Here is a 21590-nt window from a genome sequence, read left to right as displayed (position 1 = left end):
CTGCCAATACAGCCCCCCGACGCATCAACCAACATACACTTCCCCTGCCCTGCGGCCTCCACCCCATTGAACTTGTTTACCGCACATAAGAATGAACACAGACACACTCACTTGCACACACACACTGACACAAATCTAATTGTGCTAATGCAGAGCGAGAAAGAGCGAGAAAGGGAGGAGAGAAGCAGAGAAATAGAAAGGAGAGGGAGAAAGAAAATAGGAAAATAGAACAAAGGGAGGGAGAACAAGAGAGAGACAGAGTGAAGGGGAGAGACAGAAGGACAGAAACAGAGAGGAGGGGGAGGACTTGGATGAGTGCCTCCAAGGTGTTTGTCTTCATTGAAACCCGGCCCACCTATTCCCCCCTTCTTCTCCCGCTGACACAGATGTCCCGCCAAGAAACGAAGAGAGATTGAGGGAGGGAAACAATAATAAAACAAAACAGGAACATTTCAAATCAACATGTGCCGCGGAGGGTGATTTTTCTCCCAGATTGCATGTGCCAGTGTGATTCGGAAGCGGCCCAAATTGCTAGTTGACGCTTGGTTGCACCTAAAAGGCCCATCCGCACATAGAGGTTTGGTAGGACTGTACTGGCCCTCATTCACAAAACAGTCATGTCTCTGTCCAATGTGGCTTGAAATACCATGCTAGTCCCTCTGTGTTGCCTACAAGCCCATGCCCGTCTGTTTCTGACTATCCATAGACAGAGTGAAAAGGATATTAAATAATACATTGTAATATTTGAATAGGAGTGGCAATATTTGAGGTGAAAACATATTTTCCCTCCAAAAAAAGATGGCTGTCTTTTCCTGTGGTTCTTCTCTATTTACTATTCTTGAAATGACTACAACTCTAACTTACCTGTTTCTTACTATACACAGATAGTGAACTCAGATTTACAACAATGGAAATGGCTAAATGTGAAGTGAAAAGTATTTAGCTCCAAAACAAAATGGTGCTTCTCTTTGTACTAGTCTTAGAATGGCTGCAGCATCCCTACTCTAATCTCCCCCAGACCTAGATAAATCCACCTCGGTCAGAGTGGGAGTCAGTCTGTGCATCGGTCCACACAAACACCACACTGCTCATTGTGTGTGTGTGTGTGTGTGTGTGTGTGTGTGTGTGTGTGTGTGTGTGTGTGTGTGTGTGTGTGTGTGTGTGTGTGTGTGTGTGTGTGTGTGTGTGTGTGTGTGTGTGTGTGTGTGTGTGTGTGTGTCTGTGTGTGTGTTTTGTCATTTTTCTCTTCCACAGCTCAGAGGAGAAAACCAACCTCTGGAGCATGTGTTTTTCATATTTTTAGTGGTTCTTCTTTTCTTGTTACTGACTGAGGTTTAGGAAGGAGACTCTACGCTGTATTGGTAGCTTATAGGCTAGCTGCCCTGACTGGCCATTTGTTGTATGGTAGTATGTATACTGTATATGACACCAGCAACTGATTTGAATACCTGCCTGGTTTATCAGGGTAGTGATCAATCATTCCTCCCGTCATGATTTTCTCCCCCGTCGCAAACAGCAGCTTCACCTCGCGCCCTTCGCTCTTTCATTTCACTCTATCCTTTTCACTCCCTCACTCTCTCTCTCATGATGATGTGAGCAACAGAGGAGTGGAGAACCAAGGGAGGGAGAGAGGAGAGAAGATAAGGGGAGAGGGGCTCTAGGCATACAGTACATCGAGCTAGCTAGAGACTAAGGATTTTCATGGGTAACCGGGATCCCAGTACTGTCCCAGGAACACTCTTCACATTTCCTAAAAAAAATGACAAGACCTGGGAAATTACATTTCTCCCCAATTTCAGCACAAATGCAGGCCCCACATGTGCAGGATCAGATTAGCAAAAAATAAAATAACACATTACCCAATCAAATCAAAATGTATTTGTCACATGCCCCGTGAACAACAGTTGTAGACTAACAGCGAAATGCTTATTTAAGGGCCCTTCCCAACAATGCAGAGAGAAAGAAAATCGAGAAATAATAGAAAAGCAATACCACATAATAATACAAGTCATAATAAATACACAATGAGTAACGATAATTTGGCTATATACACGGGGTACCAGTACCGAGTCGATGTGCAGGGGTACAAGGTAATTGAGGTAAATATGTAGATACTGTATAAGTAGGAATAAAGTGACTAGGAAAAAGGATAGATAATAAACTGTAGCAGCATGTGATGAGTCAAAAAGTTAGTGCAAAAAGGGTCTTGGTAGCTATTTGGTTAACTATTTAATTACTATAATTGATGCATAATTGCACACGCGACATGAATAAACCCTACAGGAAACCCCTACAATATAGCCTATAAAATAGTGTGTGCCTTTTTGAGCTGTCATTGTGACTCTTCAGACAGTCACAAATGTGATAGGCTTATGCACAATTCACTACATAGGCATCTATGTCACAGGCATGAAGTCTGTTAACAATTCAGAGGCATATATTCTATATTCTCCTGTCCTAAAGGCTATTTTCCTATCCAGTCCCAATCCCACTGAAATCCAAAATCCTGACTCCTGTCTCGCATGACCATTCCTAACTTTATTCTGCCATAGGTTGCATTATCAAAGCACGTCTCTCGCCTATGCATGTCAAAATTCCACTATATAACATTTCCCCTGCTTCTCTGCGCTGTCTAGTACTTGCTGCTCATATGAGAGCTTCGGTAGAGAATGTGTGATCAACAAACGGTATGACAGTAGATATGGATATTTTTCAAACAGAAGTTGGTCCCCGTTAAGATACATTGATATTTCAACTATTTCCACTCTTCATCTCCCCGTTATTCATGAGTTGATCTGCTATCTGTATAATCATCAACAAAATGTAGGAGATGTTCTGTAATTCGTTAAAGGAGGTTATCTAGGAAGCTTAGCAATCTTGGTCGTTTGACTTTTATTTGACTGTTATTACAAAGTTTGTGTGATTCGACAAGGCTGTACTCGGGGTGTGCTCTGTGCATCCTGAACACGTTCTGTGTCAAAATAGCCTACTGCTGAAATGCGCTGAATTAATGGAGGAACATGATAACACTCTGACTTTATGAACGGCCTGTTTCGCAATTCACAACAACGTTATTGGCGATCAAAGACAGTTACTCTATCATTTTTTAATATTGGTTTAATTTGCTCTGAATTCTTTACATATTGGCGCAGCCAACCCCTCTTATTTTGGGAAAACCATGGCATAGTGATCTTGGTTTTAAACACTTTAAATGGGCACTTCCAATTTTTGTGGTATTTCCGGGTTAAATATGAATAATCCCGGTATTGAAACTTGGTAGATTTTTGGGAAAATAAGAATCCCTACTAGAGACTGCTACCGTTTATTAGAGCAATGCACACATACTGGCTCCCTGATCCACGGACGCACACACATACGTACGCACGCACGCATACTCAGGGTTAAGAAGGCATAACTGATTAAGATATACATGTGGGCAGACATTCCACTATTTCTGGGGCTGATTTAAAATGTTTGATAAATACGGCAGCATTGATTTGAACTATCCCCAGGCCTCCTACAGTGCGTGTACACATGGAAGATATGACCTTGTAGATGTTGATTGAGAAAAAGTGAGAGTGTAAAAAACACGGATTGATGGTGTGATTTTCCACTACACTGCTCTGAAAGGGAGGAGGAGGGCCAACACACACATGTGTTAGCATCACACAAAGTTGCATACACTGATGCATGTACCAACGCATACACATCCAATTAATCCAATCACATGATAAATCCATTCAGCCAATAGCCCTTCCCGTATCCAACACCAGATAGGTGTGTGTGGGTGTGTGTTTTCTATGTGTGTGTGTGTGTGTTTTCAATGTGTGTGTGTGTGTGTCTTTCGCCTTTACCCAAACACACTTTCCATCCTAATTTCCACCCAAGTCAGGGAAATTAGGCAGGCGACTGCACAAGTGCTGCTGAGCTCTTGAAATATGAATGGCTTTAATTAAACAGGCTCTCTTTGCCATCTGGCCGTCGGATTGGAACTGAGTTTCTTCTACAATGCGCCACACACTCGCTAATAACCAGCCTAAGCAGCAGTCTGACGGGCACAACAGAGAGAGAAGAAGGAAAAACACTAACAATATCATGATCTACTGTGCTACTCTAGGCAGCCAAAAAACATGTCCGTGAGAGAGACTGAAGGAATGGGAAAGAGAGAGAAGGAGAGAGGGAGAGAGGGAGAGAAGTAGAGAGCGAGACAGAAAGAAAGAAAGAAAGAAAGAAAGAAAGAAAGAAAGAAAGAAAGAAAGAAAGAAAGAAAGAAAGAAAGAAAGAAAGAAAGAAAGAAAGAAAGAAAGAAAGAAAGAAAGAAAAAAAGAAAGAAACAAAGAAACAAAGAAAGAAAGAAAGAATGAAAGAAACAAAGAAACAAAGAAAGAAAGGGAAAAAAAGAAAGCGAGCGAGACAGACAGACCGCGAGAAAGGTCTACAGCAGGGTTTCACTAATTCGGTCCTCGGGACCCCAACATTTAGTTTTTTGCCCTAGCACTACACAGCTGATTCAAATAATCAACTAATCATTAAGCTTTGATCATTTTAATCAGCTGTGTAGTGTTAGGGCAAAAACCAAAATGTGCAACCCTTGGGGTCCCGAGGACCGAGTTTGGGAAATGCTGGCCTATAGCGTGTACCTGAGTGATTTGGTACGATGTGGCACTTGCATTGAGCAGGGTTCCAGGCACTTAATGTTGATGTTTGTGAACCAGCGGCAGCGCCCAGAGAGTTCCCTCTCAACATCAAGCAGGAAAGAAGGTAAAGAGAATGAAAAAGAGGGAGAGGATGAGTGAAGAGAGGATGTCTCACTGATGCAGCCAAAACAAGAGACACCACGGTACGCATGATAACGCTAGCAGCACCCTGCTCCACGTCTTTCCACCACTTCTCTATGTTCATCTCTGTCTCTCACTCTCTTACCCTGCATCTCACACATATATTTATTTAGTTCACTCTCTCTTTTTACCTCTCTCTGGAATCACATATGATTTTCTTACCTCTAAATAACAAACAATATTTCACTCATACCCACCCACCCACCCTCTCTCTCTGTCTCTCTCTCTCTAGGTTATGAAGGCTAACATTACACAAAGATTCTCAGGAAATGGCTTATATAGTCGCTCCCCCGTGACAGCCAGATATCTACGACCTCTTGAACACAAACACAAGTCAATGTCTAATCAATGGCATAAAACAGATCCTACAAACTCAAAAGCTGAGTGTGTTCTCCCTCTTATGTAACACTTTGCACATTACAGATAATAGGACAATGAGGAAAGGTGTATTTTCTCAATGTGCTGGCTGGCTGTCGATTTACAGTACTAGTCAAAGGTTTGGACACATCTACTCTTTCCAGGGTTTTTCTTTATTTTTACTATGTTCTACATTGTAGAATAATAGTGAAGACATCAAAACTATGATTTAACACATATGGAATCATGTAGTAACCAAGAAAGTGTTAAACAAATCAAAATATATTTTATATTTGAGATTCTTCAAATAGCCACCCTTTGCCTTGAAGATAGCTTTGCACACTCTTGGCATTCTCTCAACAAACTTCATGAGGAAGTCACCTGGAATGCATTTCAATTAACAGGTGTGCCTTCTTAAAAGTTAATTGCTGGAATTTCATTCCCTCTTAATGTGTCTGTGCCAATCAGTTGTGTTGTGACAATGTAGGGTGGGTATACAGAAGATAGCCCTATTTGATAAAAGACCAAGTCCATATTATGTCAAGAACAGCTTAAATAAACAAAGAGAAACAACAGTCCATCATTACTTTAAGACAGTCAATACGGAACATTTCAAGAACTTTGAAAGTTTATTCAAGTGCAGTCGCAAAAACCATCAAGCGCTATGATGAAACAGACTTTCATGAGGACCACCACAGGAATGGAAGACCCAGAGTTACCTCTAATGTAGGGAATAAGTTCATTAGAGTTGCCAGCCTCAGAAATTGCAGCCCAAATAAATGCTTCACAGAGTTCAAGTAACAGACACATCTCAACATCAACTGTTCAGAGGGGACTGTGTGAATCAGGCCTTCATGGTCAAATTGCTTCAAAGAAACCACTACTAAGGGACACCAATAAGAAGAAGAGACCTGCTTGGCCCAAGAAACACAAGCAATTTACATTAGACCGGTGGAAGTTTGTCCTTTGGTCTGATGAGTCCAAATTTGAGATTTTTGGTTACAACCGCAGTGTCTTTGTGAGACACGGTGTGGGTGAACGGATGATCTCCGCATGTGTCTTTCCCACCGTAAAGCATGGAGGAGGAGGTGTTATGGTGTGGGGATGCTTTGCTGGTGACACTGGCTGTGATTTATTTAGAATTCAAGGCACACTTAACCAGCATGGCTACCACAACATTCTACAGCGATATGCCATCCCATCTGGTTTGGGCTTAGTGGGACTATAATTTGTTTTTCAACAGGACAATAACCCAACACACATCCAGGCTGTGTAAGGGCTATTTTACCAAGAAGGAGAGTGATGGAGTGCTGCATCAGATGACTTGGCCTCCACAATCACCCGACCTCAACCCAATTGAGATGGTTTGGGATGAGTCGTATCGCAGAGTGAAGGAAAAGCAGCATATTTGGGAACTCCTTCAAGACTGTTGGAAAAGCATTCCAGGTGAAGCTGGTTGAGAGAATGCCAAGAGTGTGCAAAGCTGTCATCAAGGCAAAGGGTGGCTATTTGAAGAATCTCAAATATAAAATACATTTTGATTTGTTTAACACATTTTTGTTTACTACATGATTCCATATGTGTTATTTCATAGTTTTTATGTCTTCACTATTATTCTACAATGTAGAAAATCGTAAAAATAAAGAAAACCCTGGAATGAGTAAGTGTGTCCAAACTTTTGACTGGTACTGTATATCGAGAAATGAAACATTCACAAGTCTCACAGTGCTTGGGATCAATAAGAGGAATATACATTTTCTGCCTATCCTGACCTGCCAAAACCCTACCCCACCCACACTACTTCTGAGACGTACCCTAGCCATCCATAACTGTTTAATGGAGTGTTTGACTCCCGACACTCCGCCTTTATGAATAACTAATGAACAACGGGTAAACTGATGAATAACTAAACACACAGCCGTAGCATCAAGTTGTTATGATGCTTAGCTTTACAGTGTTGGAATGTCCTGATTATGGAACGCTGTAGTGTAGTTTATAAGTAGTGAAGTGGGGAGATGGAAATGGGGGAGATGGAAATGGGGTGAGAAGTAGAGAGAATGGTAGAGAGAGGGAGAGAGAAAGAATGAGAGAGAAAGAGACAGGGGACTGCATTGGTGGTGGACTGTGCCTTGTGCCTCCACATTGATTGCGTGATCATCAATTGACAACAGAGGAGGCTGGTGGGAGGAGCTATAGGAGGATAGGCTGATTGTAATGGCTGGAATGGAACAGATGGAACGGTATCAAACACATGAAACATAAGGGAACCACATGTTTGACTCTGTTCCATTCATTCCATTCCAGCCATTACAATGAGCCTGTCCTCCTAGAGCTCCTCCCACCAGCCTCCTCTGATTGACAACGACCAAGTTGAAGTGCCGGGATTTCCCACATGGCTCCTGGAGCCTTGAAACAAGCTCTCTCGCTTCTCCAAACAGAACTCCAACAGTATGGCTCCCAAGGATGCCACTCAACCTCGCGGCGTGCGGAATAGACATGGGAATAACAGACTGTAGCAGAGAGAGGTGTGACGATGACCTCCAATTTCCACAACTCCATTGTCACCTCCCTGGAAGGCTCAACCGTGTGACATTTCCAAATGACTAAGTCCATGCAGGCTCGGAGGGAGTTGGGGAGTTGGGAGTTTTATGGATAGCATAATTCAATGTGAACGGTAAACTTGTGCAATAAAAAAATCTCCCTTTCCTGTACTTTCTGATCTACACTCTCTATGCACTTGACAGCTATATCCGATCTTTGTGAATCAGGATACATTTCAACCCCCTTTCTCCACAAAGATAGAGCAACCCGACTGAGGTAGTCATGGTGCATTGTGTAGCCCACCCCCCTACTCGTCTTCCTCCTTCCCTCCTCCCTTCCCTTAATCCCGACACTCTGGTCAGACGGCGGGGGTGTGAGGACACACTCAGCGGGGCAACACAAAGACCCTGTGCATCTCCCAATGTCACGACACATCTCTCATGCAACCCTAATGACCACAATTATTTCAGCAGCCTAACGATGCCCCAGTGCCGAGGCTACACGGCACCGCGCCCATCTGTTAACTTTAGTTTCCCCCTTTTTGTCATAGAAACTCCCTGTTGTAATGGACAGCGGGTTAGTAGCAAGTTAATGTAGCACTGGGGAGTCTGTGTGTGCTTCAACTGCTGCATGAGGGTAGTAGTATAACGGCATAGCCTCCCTTTGGAAGGGTTATGGTGGTTCAGCCAATCAGTCACTTTCCTTCATTCAAACTAGGAAGCTTTCTCTGTCGGTAGGAATGGTAGGTCAGAACTCAACTAATCAGATTGCAGGATTTTAAGTGGAAGCAGCAAAGCTACTGCACCAAATGGTAAGCTTTCTGTCGAAGGCATGTGTCGCACTAGTAAACAATTCATTCCATCAATTGAGAAAAGGTATATATTAGAGGTATAGATAACATTTGTGGTGTAGAGAGGTGAAAAAGGTATTTGAGAAACACGCACACACACACTCAAGAAGACAAAGGCAATAAGGACACACACCACACAAACACAGAACAAATCGACTGATCCTCTTAAAGATCGTGTGCAGCAGCAAGGCAAATGTTATTCATCAACCTTGCCATGTTTGACCTTGACGTTTTTTCCACAAAGAGCGATAGGGCAATAGAAAGGCCGCAGCTTACTATCCACACAAAATACAATGCACAATTCACAACTGATCGCTGTATAGCAGTAATGGAAAACAATTGATTCCTCCACTTTCATTTTAATATTCTTTACTGTGTTTTTTTCTTTCTGTATTTTATCTCCGTGGTATGATTGGTAGGCAGATCCCCAGTTTTTATCTAATATGCTTGTCTCTTATTCCTTCATTCCAATTACTTGAAGCGTAGACCAAATTGAAACAAGCCTTTAATTGAGGCTAATATGGCCCGTAAATGGGCAGCCATTGTTCTGAATAAATACCCTGAGGGCAACCCCCAGCCTACACTGAGTAGGCCTGAGCAATCTGACATCCAAAGCACTTTTAATCTACATTAAGTAGATACATTAAGCTTCAATGTTCACTGCAAATCGCAAAGTTAAAAAGCTCATTTAGACACCCAGTTGAACATTTTGTCTGTATGTCGGCCTGTCTGGATCTGTCTGTCTGTTGGTATCTCTGTCTGCAGGTTCATTTCACAGCCAGAGAGATTCACAACCTGTAGGTCAAATGATTGTTGCGTATTGTCGCTATAGAAATGTTAGATTATGAATTATGAAAACCAAAGTCAATGTGTGATTCACAAAATGAAGTCCAGCCCTTACAGTCAAAAATCACAAGATTTGACTTGCCTTCAGATAAACTGTGGGGCACAATGCCTTGAAACATTGCACAACGAAATCACAGCAGACTTATGCAATTTGAATATTCTCATCCTCAGTGACTCGTAAAGCCGACGTACTCAGGCTTACAGTCTTACAACGGCCATAGCTTGATAGATCTAAACCAGACTATTAGTGGGTCCATTACCCTAACCCCTAAAACCTCACTGGTTATACCAATACCACAGAATAAGCTAGCACCACTGATACAGCAACGGCTATATAAAAAATTATTGCTGCTTGTCTTGCAAAACCAGAGTTGTGGTTTTGATTCCAGCACAGGTTACATAACACTGAGTACATGTGTAAACTGTAAGTCTCTTTGGAAAAAAAGTGTCTACTCAATGACCATAGCACCAATGTCTGAGGAGGAACTTAGGCTAGCATAAATTCCTACAACACAATCGCGTCTTTCATTTCTCCATCTTAACCCCTTTGGGGTATCCTACATTCCTGTTACAATCTTCAGTGTGTTACAAGAGAATAGCTCCACCTGCAAACCTCTGATTATTGACAAATAAACCACTGTCGGGCAGTGAACCAACATGTATCCTTGACTATCTGTACTGCAGTTAGCTTGTTCTAGAATCTAGCTCAATGCCTCAGATGGATACAATAGGAAGTGAGTGTTTTCGCATTGGCCTTCACAAAGTTAATTTAATCAGAGCAAAAAGAAAAATAAAGATCATGTAGAAAATCTATCAAGCTGGGTAGATATTTTAAATCCAAATTAAATTCAACTGGCAATTGAAAAGGGATGAGGTCCAAATAACATGCCATAGCTCAAAGAAATATGAACTTCCAAGGCCTTTATCTAATTGGGAAAATGAATAAGGCTAATACATATCCTCAAACTGCTCTGATCAAATTAACAGAGGTCTTTCAAAACGAGACGAGGAGAGTGTATCAAAGGCTAAAGCGAAACGCATTCAACAACCTGCCTGTGAGATGCTTCAGATTATATTCACCTGATGAATGCATGCATGGTCTCAAATTAAATTCAGCCTGCACTAGCTGCAGTATTCACATCCAGAGGACACATCCAACGCTCCCTAATGATCCACACCTCACCTCCCTGCTTCAAAATCAACCTTCAGAATCAACAGCACACCCATAAAGCACACAGCCACCTGCTAGCTCTACACACAAGCAACACCTACACATTAAAACATCTGCATGTATCTACCTTGGTGTTCACCTATATACTCTATGTGGAATATGCGTGTCAATGTGTATTGCACTTTATATCTGTCCTTTAGTGTTTGCCCCTACCATTTTCCATATGCTCTGCCTCACCGACACTGCCATCCGGCGTGGTCCTCTCGTAGCTGTCCTCGGGCAGGGGCAGCGCACCAAGCCTGGGGCCCCCCGAAGAGCTCTTGCTGCTGGGCGTCTCCGACTCCTCCAGCCCGCTGTCGTAGCAGCTCTGCAGTGATCCCTGCTGGTGGGGGTCCTGGGGCTGGCTCACCACTGAGAAGGTCACTCGGCGGAACGGCTACAAGAGAGAACGAGACGGCGTGGGGGTCACTAGCTGGACTATAGGAGGGAGGGACGCCCATTGGAAGGGGGGTTTTGTGGGACAGGGGACAGAGGTTAAGTTTAAAGAGTTTAGGGGTTACAGTTTGAGTATAAATGAGGTAAACCCAGGGGATAGGTGCCTTCAGAAAGTAGGTACAGTGCCTTCAGAAAATATTAATACCCCTTGACTTATTCTACATGTTCTTGTGTTACAGCCTGAATTCAAATTGATTAAATGTAATAACCCATAATGATGAAGTAAAAACATGTTTTTAGACATTTTTGCAAATTTTACGTGAAATACAGAAATATCTAATTTACATAATTATTCACACCCCTGAGTCAATACATGTTAGAATCATATTTGGCAGCGATTACAGCTGTACATAGTCTTTCTGGGTAAGTCACTAAGAGATTTGCACACCTGGATAGTACAATATTTGCTAAATTGGTTGATGATCATTGCTAGACAGCAATTTTCAAGTCTTGCCATAGATTTTTAAGCCAATTTAAGTCTAAACTGTAACTAGGCCACTCAGGAACATTCAATGTCGTCTTGGTAAGCAACTCCAGTATATATTTGGCCTTGTGTTTTACGTTATTGTCCTGCTGAAAGGTGAATCTGGTGGAAAGCAGACTGAACCAGGTTATCCTCTATCCGCCATTCCGTTTATTTTTTATCCTGAAAAACTGGAGAGTGCTAAAAAAAAAAAGAAGGAAGGGAAGCGCTCCCGTGTATCTCTGTTGGTAGAGCATGGCACTTGCAACGCCAGGGTTGTGGGTTCGATTCCCACGGGGGGGCAGTATGAAAAATGTATGCATAAGACCGTCTGCTAAATGACAAAAATGTACACAATAGTAGATTTTGGTAGACAGAAGGTGCTCTTTGGTAAAAGGGGTAAATTGGTCATCAAAAAGAAAGGAGGACCAAGGCACTCTTCATTTAATTAATTAAAATGCCTTTATTTGTATGGCATGTTCAGTGGAAACAACGTTTAAAAACTCAGTAATGCGGTACTCAGTAATGTGTTGTATTGGAATTGCCCCAAACATAACACTTTGTATTCAGGACAAAAAGTGAATTGCTTTGCCTTATTTATTTCAGTATTACTTTAACGCCTTGTTTCAAACAGGATGCATGTTTTGGAATATTTTTATTCTGTACAGGCTTCCTTCATTTCACTCTGTCAATTAAGTTAGTATTGTGGATTATACAACAGATGATTCTAATCCTGAATGCTGATTGGTTAAATCCGCATTCCAGCAGGTGTCTATTGCACAAGTTACCACCGGCTAAATATATGATGTTAAAATGCTTATTTACTCTGTTCCATCTGACTGTGCAATCACTGTCTCATCAGCCCAGCCAGGCAATTTATAAACTTGATCTTCACTATAAAAAGTATCTAGACATTATCTCAAATTTTAGACTAACATTTAGTTTTCAACAGCAGAGATTTGTATAAACTTTGCTGTCTGGCTCTCTGACATTTGCAACATTGTTTCAATATTCAAATTTGATCTCCAGCTGTCCCATAGTAATGAACATGTCGGGAGTCGGGGCGAGACAGACAGGCAGGCAGGGTTTCTCAGCCAATCGAAATCATGAATCAGCTGGCATCATTTTCATGGATATATACAAAGAAATGTCAATTGAAAAAAGGTAAAATGAAATGAAGTGCAGCTAGTTTGCAGTCTTTCCAGCTTCAGTTTGAAGTGATTGGGTTAGATGCGTTGTTGGCTAGCTCCTCTGAACAACAGTGTCCTGACGAGAGAGCACATTTTCTATGACAGGCGAAATAAAGCCTCATTAGCTCATTTTATGAATGTATCCAAATAAATGTAATTAGAAAACACCTACAACAAATGCAAAGGCAGCTCCCTTGCTGTTATTCTGGCTGCACTGTTTGACGTGACTGTAAATTAGCCGTAGTTGGCTAGCTAGCAAGCAAGGGATAAGAACATTGCCTGCCAGTATGGCAATGGAACATTTAGAACAAACGACTGGGTTAGGTCCATAGATACAGAACAAAAAGACTGAACAACTGGGTCACGTCGCTGGCAACCGAACCGATAGAATGAACAACCAGCCGGCTTGGGTAGCAAAACTAGATATGTGTCGGGACTATATCTTGTGGAAAGATTAAATAGTATGAATAAATTAATCAAAATATCGTTATTAATGAAAATATGTCAATCATTATTTGAACATGTTGGTAACCTCGAAACCGGTGTTTGGAGGATATATTGGCACGGTTTGCCGGCCCTCGACTTCGTCTCGGTCATAACAACACCCGTGCCAATATATCCTCCAAACACTTCTCTGGCATTATCACTTAAGTAACTACAATGTTGTTGATCCATCCTCAGTTTTCTCCTATCACAGCCATTAAACTCTGTAACTGTTTTAAAGTCACCATTGGTCTCATGGTGAAATCCCTGAGCGGTTTCCTTCCTCTCCGGCAACTGAGTAAGGAAGGACGCCTGTATATTTGTAGTGACTGGGTGTATTGATACAACAGCCAAAGTGTAATTCATAACTTCACCATGCTCAAAGCGATATTCAATGTCTGCTTTTTTTATTTTCTTTGCGAGGCATTGGAAAACCTCCCTGGTCTTTGTGGTTGAATCTGTGTTTGAAATTCACTGCTCGACTGAGGAACCTTACATATCATTGTATGTGTGGGGTACAGAGATGAGGTAGTCATTAAAAAGTCATGTTCAACACTATTAGTCCACACAACTTATTATGTGACTTGTTAAGCAAACCTTTACTCCTGAACTTCTTTAGGCTTGCCATAACAAAGTGGTTGAATACTTATTGACTGAAGACACGTCAGCTTTTCATTTTTAATGAATTTGTAAAAATGTCCACTTTCACATTATGGGGTACTGTGTGTAGGCCAGTGACACAAAATCTCAATTTAATCCATTTTAATTCAGCCTTTACCACAACTAAATGTGGAACAAGTCAAGAGGTGTGTATACTTTCTGAAGGCACTGTATACCATACAACAGGGGGAGAGGGGGTAGGGGGCAATATTTGGGAGTTGATAGACCTTGGTGCACTGCAAGTCCTGGTAGGGATGTCAATTTCTCTGACTAGAGCAGTTTGGTACAAAGCAAACTGCTGCAAACTCCAATAGTTTGCTTGCAAAGGGTATAGTAGCCAAATGCTATGACACTCTCGAAGCTACAAGTAATAGGCCTAAAACCTGTCCACACACAAACAACAGGTAGGTGTGACTAACACAGGGGAATGCATAGTATGCCTTTTCAATAACATCCTTTTATAAAGAAAGACAAGGCCCAAACACCTCATAAAAGACCTGTGTATGGAGTATATAGGGACGCTTTCACTTCTCTGAGAGCATCTGAAAACCCACAGGTAGTGAGTATGGCAGCTAGTTAGCTGAATATATGTGTTAAATACAGCTAAGGAGGAGTGAAGGACGCTGTAGTCTCTTTCACTTTGTTTACTTCCCATACTGAAAGAGGACAAGGTGAGTAAACAGCCTCCCTATGGGAGGTGTGAGCTAACACTAGAGCAAAGGCATGTAATGAAGGACATGCATACAAATGTGCATTTAACACATAGAATCAGGCTGAGTAAGACAGTGGTAGTTGCAGCAGACACATTATCGAGCGCTGTCTGTGAACTAAGCAGTGAGTGAACAGGTCATTAATGCTGAGGCCTTTCTCTCCTCACAGCAGGATCAACAAAGAAAAGCTCTGCAGGAACAACTGATGAGGCAGCAGGACAGAGTGTACTAGAAATCACTGTCCAGCACAGCAGGTGTACCTCTCTTTCGTCTCGGTTGTGTGCGCATGTGTGTGTGTGTGCGTGTGTATATGTGTGTCATGAGAGAGAGAACGACAGAGGGAGGCAATAAATTAACAGCTAGTTTGGTCATTACCAAAAATGAATGGCATAACAATTGGCTAATGTGATTCATTAATAAGATACAAACACAGTCACAGCTCCACTCTAGCTGGGCATCTCCCCTACCACCACTTGGCCCTCTTCCCCTCCTCACCTCCCTCCTCTCCCCCTGTCCTCCCTCGTTTCTTACGGCATCACAAGAATATTAAACAGGGCAGGCCCCAATTTATGTGTTTCTATCACTGCTCTTTTCTTTGTTCCTCTCTCTTGACAGACTGATATCAGTTTTCACAGATCATTATTATCAATTGCAACATTAATGTGCACCATGGTTCCTAACCCTGGAATTTGTCACCGCTGTGGACAAAGACCATTCTGGCAACTCAAAATGTCTTACACACACACACACTCCTCGTTATGTACAGGTGGTGGTCACCACATAAATGGCATCCCCTTTCTTATTATATAATCGAGAGACAATTATTGTTTCAAGCGCCTCTGAATCTCAGCCGAGGAGAGGAGACTTGAGATGTTTTTTCTTCTGATATTGAAAAAAATCCCATAAACCATTAGGGAATATGTGCTCCCTCTCTCTGCATGTTAACATTTTCATTCATTGATTTATTTACCCAGTTTTTCTCTCCCTGGCTAATGCAGCAGCAATCTTGGCAGTAAATCATGTTTCCATGTAATTACAATCAACACTCAACAAATTAATTTATATTAATATTCATAGGAATTTCACTTGGATAGTCAAACATTTGTTGCATAATTAAAGGCCCAGAATGGGGTCCTATTTCTTTCACTGCAATAATGCTCTAAATGATGTTTAGATATCAAAACCTATTCCACCTCTCCTCGCCTCGTTCCTAAAGGAACAGCGTTGGTTCGTGCATGACAGCAATTTAAAGTCCCAATACTTGAATGTAATGGTGGTTTAAACTGCAAACGAATGAAGTAAACCTTATAGAGGGATTAGATGACTGGAGTGCTATACTCTAAGGATTTAAATGAAGCGATTGTTGCTAAATTATTTTTCTACTATCCCTTTTTCAAAAAATCAATCAAATCCCCCTCCCACAAAAACAACATAACATCCGTAAACACACATAATAATGCAATTTGCATTTCAAATGGCAAACACTTCTTTCATAATAGTACATTTTTGGATATACCATGTAAACACTGTTGTTCTAAATCTAAAGCTCTTTGGTCTTTCATAGGCTTATATCTACATTTCAATACAATGTTCTACAGTGAAAGTAATCTGCTGAGAGGGTAACAAGTACACTGTAAACACCAATGCAATGTAGAAACAGAAAATATTTATTAGGCCAAACATTACTGTTGTATACAGTAGCACACAACAAAACCATAAACATATGTAAACCAAAAGTATATTCTTTAGAATACAGTAAAGAACACAATTGTGTGTGTGTGGGGTCCCGGGGGGCAGTCCAGGAATTGGTAGGGGGTGGGCAGTCACCAGTGCTAAGCTACGCTTCATCTCTTCTCCGGGCTGGGTCTGGCCACAATACTTTGTCCACATCACAAGATACGTTTTCTCTTGCCAAACATCGAGGGAAGTATCTCCTAGCATGGCGTATCCAACCTTGGACAGAGGCAACCTCTATGTCCCCACATGCGTCCTCCATTGCCTGGAGAAGCGGCATGCGGGCATAGGGTTGGCAATCATACACTTTCCAGCGCCAGGCTGAGAAGAATTCCTCTATGGGATTTAGAAAAGGTGAATATGAGGGTAGGTACAAAACTACAAATTGTGGATGGGTGGCAAACCAGTTTTGGACCAGAACAGCCCGGTGAAAACTAACATTGTCCCATATAACCACAAATCCAGCAGGCTCCTGATCTGGATCAGGGACAAGCATTGTGTAAATTGCATCCAGAAAAGTGAGCCTATGGCCGGTCTTGTACTGGACCCAGTGTGGCATTGTGATGGAGGACCCCGTTTTGAGTGATGGCAGCACACATAGTTATATTACCCCACGCTGTCCAGGGACATTGGTAATTGCCCTCTGTCCTTTTACATTTCTTCAGCGGCGCCTGGTTTTGGTGAGGTTGAAGCCAACCTCATCCACATAAATAAATCTCCTTCCTTCTCTTCTTTGCCCTCGTCCTCTTCTTCCTCTTCCTCTTCTTCTCCTTTAATTCTTTTCGCTCCCTCTTTCTATTTGAAAAAATCCACCTTAATATTACCCCTAAAGTAAAAGGAAGTAATGTACATAAAGATTTTTTTGCTGAATGTGTGTGTCGATCTTGAGCATATAGTAGCATTTTGAATGGTTGTGTTGGAAAAGGAATCCCAGTCACTTCTTTGGTTTCTTTTGTTTAGTATTGGGTTTTTACCTTGTTTTGAAAAATTTTTTAAACCAATTTAACCTCGGTTCAAAGGCTTAGAAATAGCTTTCTTTTTTGCGATTTGGCGTGTAGTTTTTCTCTTAGAGAGAGGGTACAAAACCGTGTGACATGAAATTTCAGACTGTCAGAGAGGTGATTGTAAGATAGGGGGGAGAGAAACACCTGGGCAAAGAAAGCAGAGGAAAATAAAATGTAAAACCATTTCTGGACTAAAATGGAGTGCACACACAGGCACACACAGACACACACACATACACACATACACACACACAGACACTGCAATAGCCAGAGGGTTTGGTGAGATTTTAAAAGAACCCAACGTTTCCATTCATTCTCTCTCCTCTAAATGAATAAATAGAATTTCCGAACCACTTTTCTTCCTACTGTGCGGCAGCAGCGCCTGAGATGACGAAAAAGAAAAAGGACTTATCCCGGCACGCCATGTGAAATCATGTTTGGTTCCTGAGTGCCACAACCAATCTTCCTCTCTTCCTTGCTCCCTCCCAGGGTCCAGGGCGTAAAGGGATCTGTCTAGCAGTGTCAAGCAGAATTCCCCTGGGGCTCTCCTCCCTCCTTCCCTCCATCCCTTCTTTCTTCCCTCCGTTCTGACTTCAGGGTGCTGTTTGTGTGATGCGAGAGATATATCACACCACCGTGGCGTTAGAGAAACAGACAGCGGGTGAGACGGAGGAAACGGCTTCCCCCCTCGGGTCGAGACCTCTCGCTGCCGGGTGGCCACTTTGAATGAGCGCTGGCTGTCATTAAACCCGACCTGGAGCGGTGGAGTGACACCCCATTCCCTCTCACTCCACCCTGACCCCTATATCACGATCACGTCCCCCCTAGCTTAGCGATGACCGGGCCATGCCTCACACACATTGTATTCCCATAAACACACACACACATGCTCACACACACACACACACACTGATATGGATGGACGAACGGACACACACACACATACACACACTCGCACACACACTTACACACACAAACACACTCGCCTTACACACACATACTGCACCCCATGCTGTGTAAGGCTTGCTTGAGGGGAGTTGAGCTTCGAATGCATGGCTTTCATTTCTAGTTAGCGTTAGCTTTTTTATCTCTTCCAGACGCTGGCCCCGGCTAGCGCTACGGGGTCTCTGACTGCCTCTCTGCCTGTACGAGTGATTGAAAGCTGGCCATGACAGCCACGGGTGATTGAATGCCTCAGTCATTCAAGCCAAATGAACACACTAAACTAAACGATTGAGCCACAGGGTGATACTGTGGTCAGACTGTGGGGGCTGTGGTGGCCCGGCTCAGGCTCCCAAGCTAGTTCCTAAGACTAAAGTCAAAACATATGTCAGCCTACTGGTACGTGCCTTCCTGGGGCCTGGAGCCAATAAGAAATATGTTTTGTTGTGCAGTTCACGTCTATAACGTGTGACCTCCTCCGATTTGATTTCAATTTCATCCCTAAATCCCTAACTGAAAGAGCTGAATGGTTGTCTGGAATGGTTGATTTGTGCTTGAGTTGATCTATGCTTTTATCTCAGCCGAACATGGAATGAATGAATAGCACATTGTCTAGACGTGAATATGTTTCTGTTCTTTATTCTTAGTAGTACCACCAACACCAATCAATAGGAACTAATCATTATTTTGTAATGTTTAAAAAATATATATATATATATAAATATATATATTTGTTACTTTCACCCCTTTTTCTCCCCAATTGGTAGTTACAGTCTTGTCCCATCGCTGCAAGTCCCCTACGGACTCGGGAGAGGCGAAGGTCAAGAGCCATGCGTCCTCCGAAACATGACCCTTCCAAGCAGCACTGCTTCTTGACACACTGCTCGCTTAACCCTGCCTGTCTGTCGGTCGGTCGGTCGGTCGGTCGGTCGGTCGGTCGGTCTGTCTGTCTGTCTGTCTGTCTGTCTGTCTGTCTGTCTGTCTGTCTGTCTGTCTGTCTGTCTGTCTGTCTGTCTGTCTGTCTGTCTGTCTGTCTGTCTGTCTGTCTGTCTGTCTGTCTTTCTGTCTGTCTGTCTGTCTGTCTGTCTGTCTGTCTGTGTGTGTGTGTGTGTGTGTTACCTTGTACAACTGTTGTTATACTGCTATGATGAACCTCCAAATCTTTCTGCCTCCCACATGCCATGCTTGTTCAAGTCGATAAGGCACATGCGATACACATGAAATGCACAATGTTTCCTTCTCCCTCCTTCCATGTTAACACTACATTACCATTCTGCATCTTAGATACCCGCTGTCATCCTTTGAATAAGACTGTCATGATCCAACTTCTAGCTCCACATGACTGAATTCACAATTAGGCTTCTCTGGGGCTTGTGGACCAACAAAGGGGGGAGTGGGGGAAAGGAGGGAGGATGGATGGATAGAGGGAGGGATAGAGGGGGGGTTGAAAACATGCTGTTTGTAATTTCAGCTGAATGTGCCCATGCCGGATGGCGGTGACCCGCTAGCCGTGAACCGCAGCTGGTAATAGAGGCTGGGCCTGACTCGGGCTGAGGGGAGTAAACATAAACTATGGGGCCCCATAGTGTTATTGCAGCCAAGCGGTGAGGAGAGGAAGAGAGGGAGATGGTTGGAGAGAAAGAAAGTGAGAGAGCGGAAGAGGAAGAAAGAGAAGGATATAGAGGAAGAAGTATGGACAAAAAGTGATGCAGGGATTTTTTTTGGGAGTGAAAAAAGAGAGACATGGAGGGTGAGTGAGATAAAAAGAGGGATAGAGAGAAGATGAGTGAGTGACTCATTAGCGTGGTCATGATTACCAGAAGTGACAGTCGGTAATTAAGTCGCCATGTTTCATTTTTAATGGGTAACCTGCAAGTGACCCCCCATACACAGCCACCTGAGACTTACACAGTAAGTGCTAGCCTAACCCCACTACACACTACACCAAACACTGGGCTCGCATGGAAAGTTAGCTGTGGTAGCAACACGGCAACCTGTACTGTAGTAGCAACACAGCTAATGTTGAGTGAAAAATTGTATCTAGACAAAGTAAAGAAATACAAAGTCACAATCATCACATTGTCTACTTTTGTTATATGAAACCGATGCACTACGGGTGCATGCCTGAGTGTAGATCACTTGTGACTTGATGAGCAGGGGTCAGGTCCTGTTTGGATGCTATTCTGTTACATAACTTAATTACTAGCCTCCTGGCTAACCCAGGAAGTAATCTGAGTTCAACTCATCTCAAGCCTCAGTGAGCCTCGAGGGATGGATACAGATACCTCAACACGGTTTACTCTTCACCTGCTTTGAAGGAGCCCTGCGGAGAGTAGGGTAGAAGGGTAGAGGCCAGCTTTGGGTGGGATGGAAGCAAGGGAATAAAGGAACTCTGAGGTTAGGGCAGGTTGGGGTGTGGTTAGAGGGGTAGGAGGTGCTGTCTCGTTATCCTAGCCGCCTGGGGAGTCTCACGTATCTTGTTCCCAATGAATGATAGCGTTGACCCCGTCAAACTTCGTTTCTCCTCTTTACCTCCACTCTTCTACATCCCCTCTTTCTTCTTCCCTTCTTCCTGTTGAATACATATTCTATCCACCCCAGGTCTGCTTCGTTCCAAGAAAACACCAATAGAAAAAGCTGGGCAAACATTTCCAAACAACACGCAAACAAAAAGAGAAAGAGAAAAGACAAGCCAAGATAAAAGAGGTGCCTATATACATTGGGGATAAGTTTTAGATACACTGCCGATTTTGCAGGTTTTCCTACTTACAAAGCATGTAGAGGTCAGCAACTTTTATCATAGGTACACTGTGAGAGACGGAATCTAAAACAAAAATCCAGAAAATCACATTGTATGATTTTTAAGTAATTAATTTGCATTTTATTGCATGACATAAGTATTTGATCCCCTACCAACCAGTAAGAATTCTGGCTTTCACAGACATGTTCGTTTTTCTTTAAGAAGCCCTCCTGTTCTCCACTCATTACCTGTATTAACTGCACCTGTTTGAACTCGTTACCTGTATAAAAGACACCTGTCCACACACTCAATCAAACAGACTCCAACCTCTCCACAATGGCCAAGACCAGAGAGCTGTGTAAGGACATCAGGGATGAAATTGTAGACCTGCACAAGGCTGGGATGGGCTACAGGACAATAGGCAAGCAGCTTGGTGAGAAGGCAACAACTGTTGGCACAATTATTAGAAAATGGAAGAAGTTCAAGATGACGGTCAATCACCCTCTGTCTGGGGCTCCATGCAAGTTCTCACCTCATGGGGCATCAATGATCATGAGGAAGGTGAG

The 21590-nt window shown here is 42.7% G+C and overlaps 1 protein-coding gene across 3 annotated transcripts in view; it reads right to left on the bottom strand.

Moving 5' to 3' along the window:
- LOC121554727 (protocadherin-7) overlaps nt 1-21590 on the bottom strand; it is a 193151-nt gene that overhangs the window by 83652 nt on the left and 87909 nt on the right. For 2 of the 3 annotated variants that reach the window (XM_041868451.2, XM_045211884.1), the window contains exon 2: nt 10817-11039. In XM_041868451.2, the coding sequence (XP_041724385.1) occupies nt 10817-11039 (223 nt within the window). The remainder of the gene's footprint in view (nt 1-10816; nt 11040-21590) is intronic. The other variant, XM_041868452.2, reaches the window with a different exon arrangement.

The sequence above is a fragment of the Coregonus clupeaformis genome, chromosome 39 (genome assembly GCF_020615455.1).
Source record: "Coregonus clupeaformis isolate EN_2021a chromosome 39, ASM2061545v1, whole genome shotgun sequence".
Classification (NCBI taxonomy): Eukaryota; Metazoa; Chordata; class Actinopteri; order Salmoniformes; family Salmonidae; genus Coregonus; species Coregonus clupeaformis.
The sequence above is the reverse complement of the archived record's forward strand: the minus strand, read 5'-3'. Positions and strand labels throughout refer to the sequence as shown.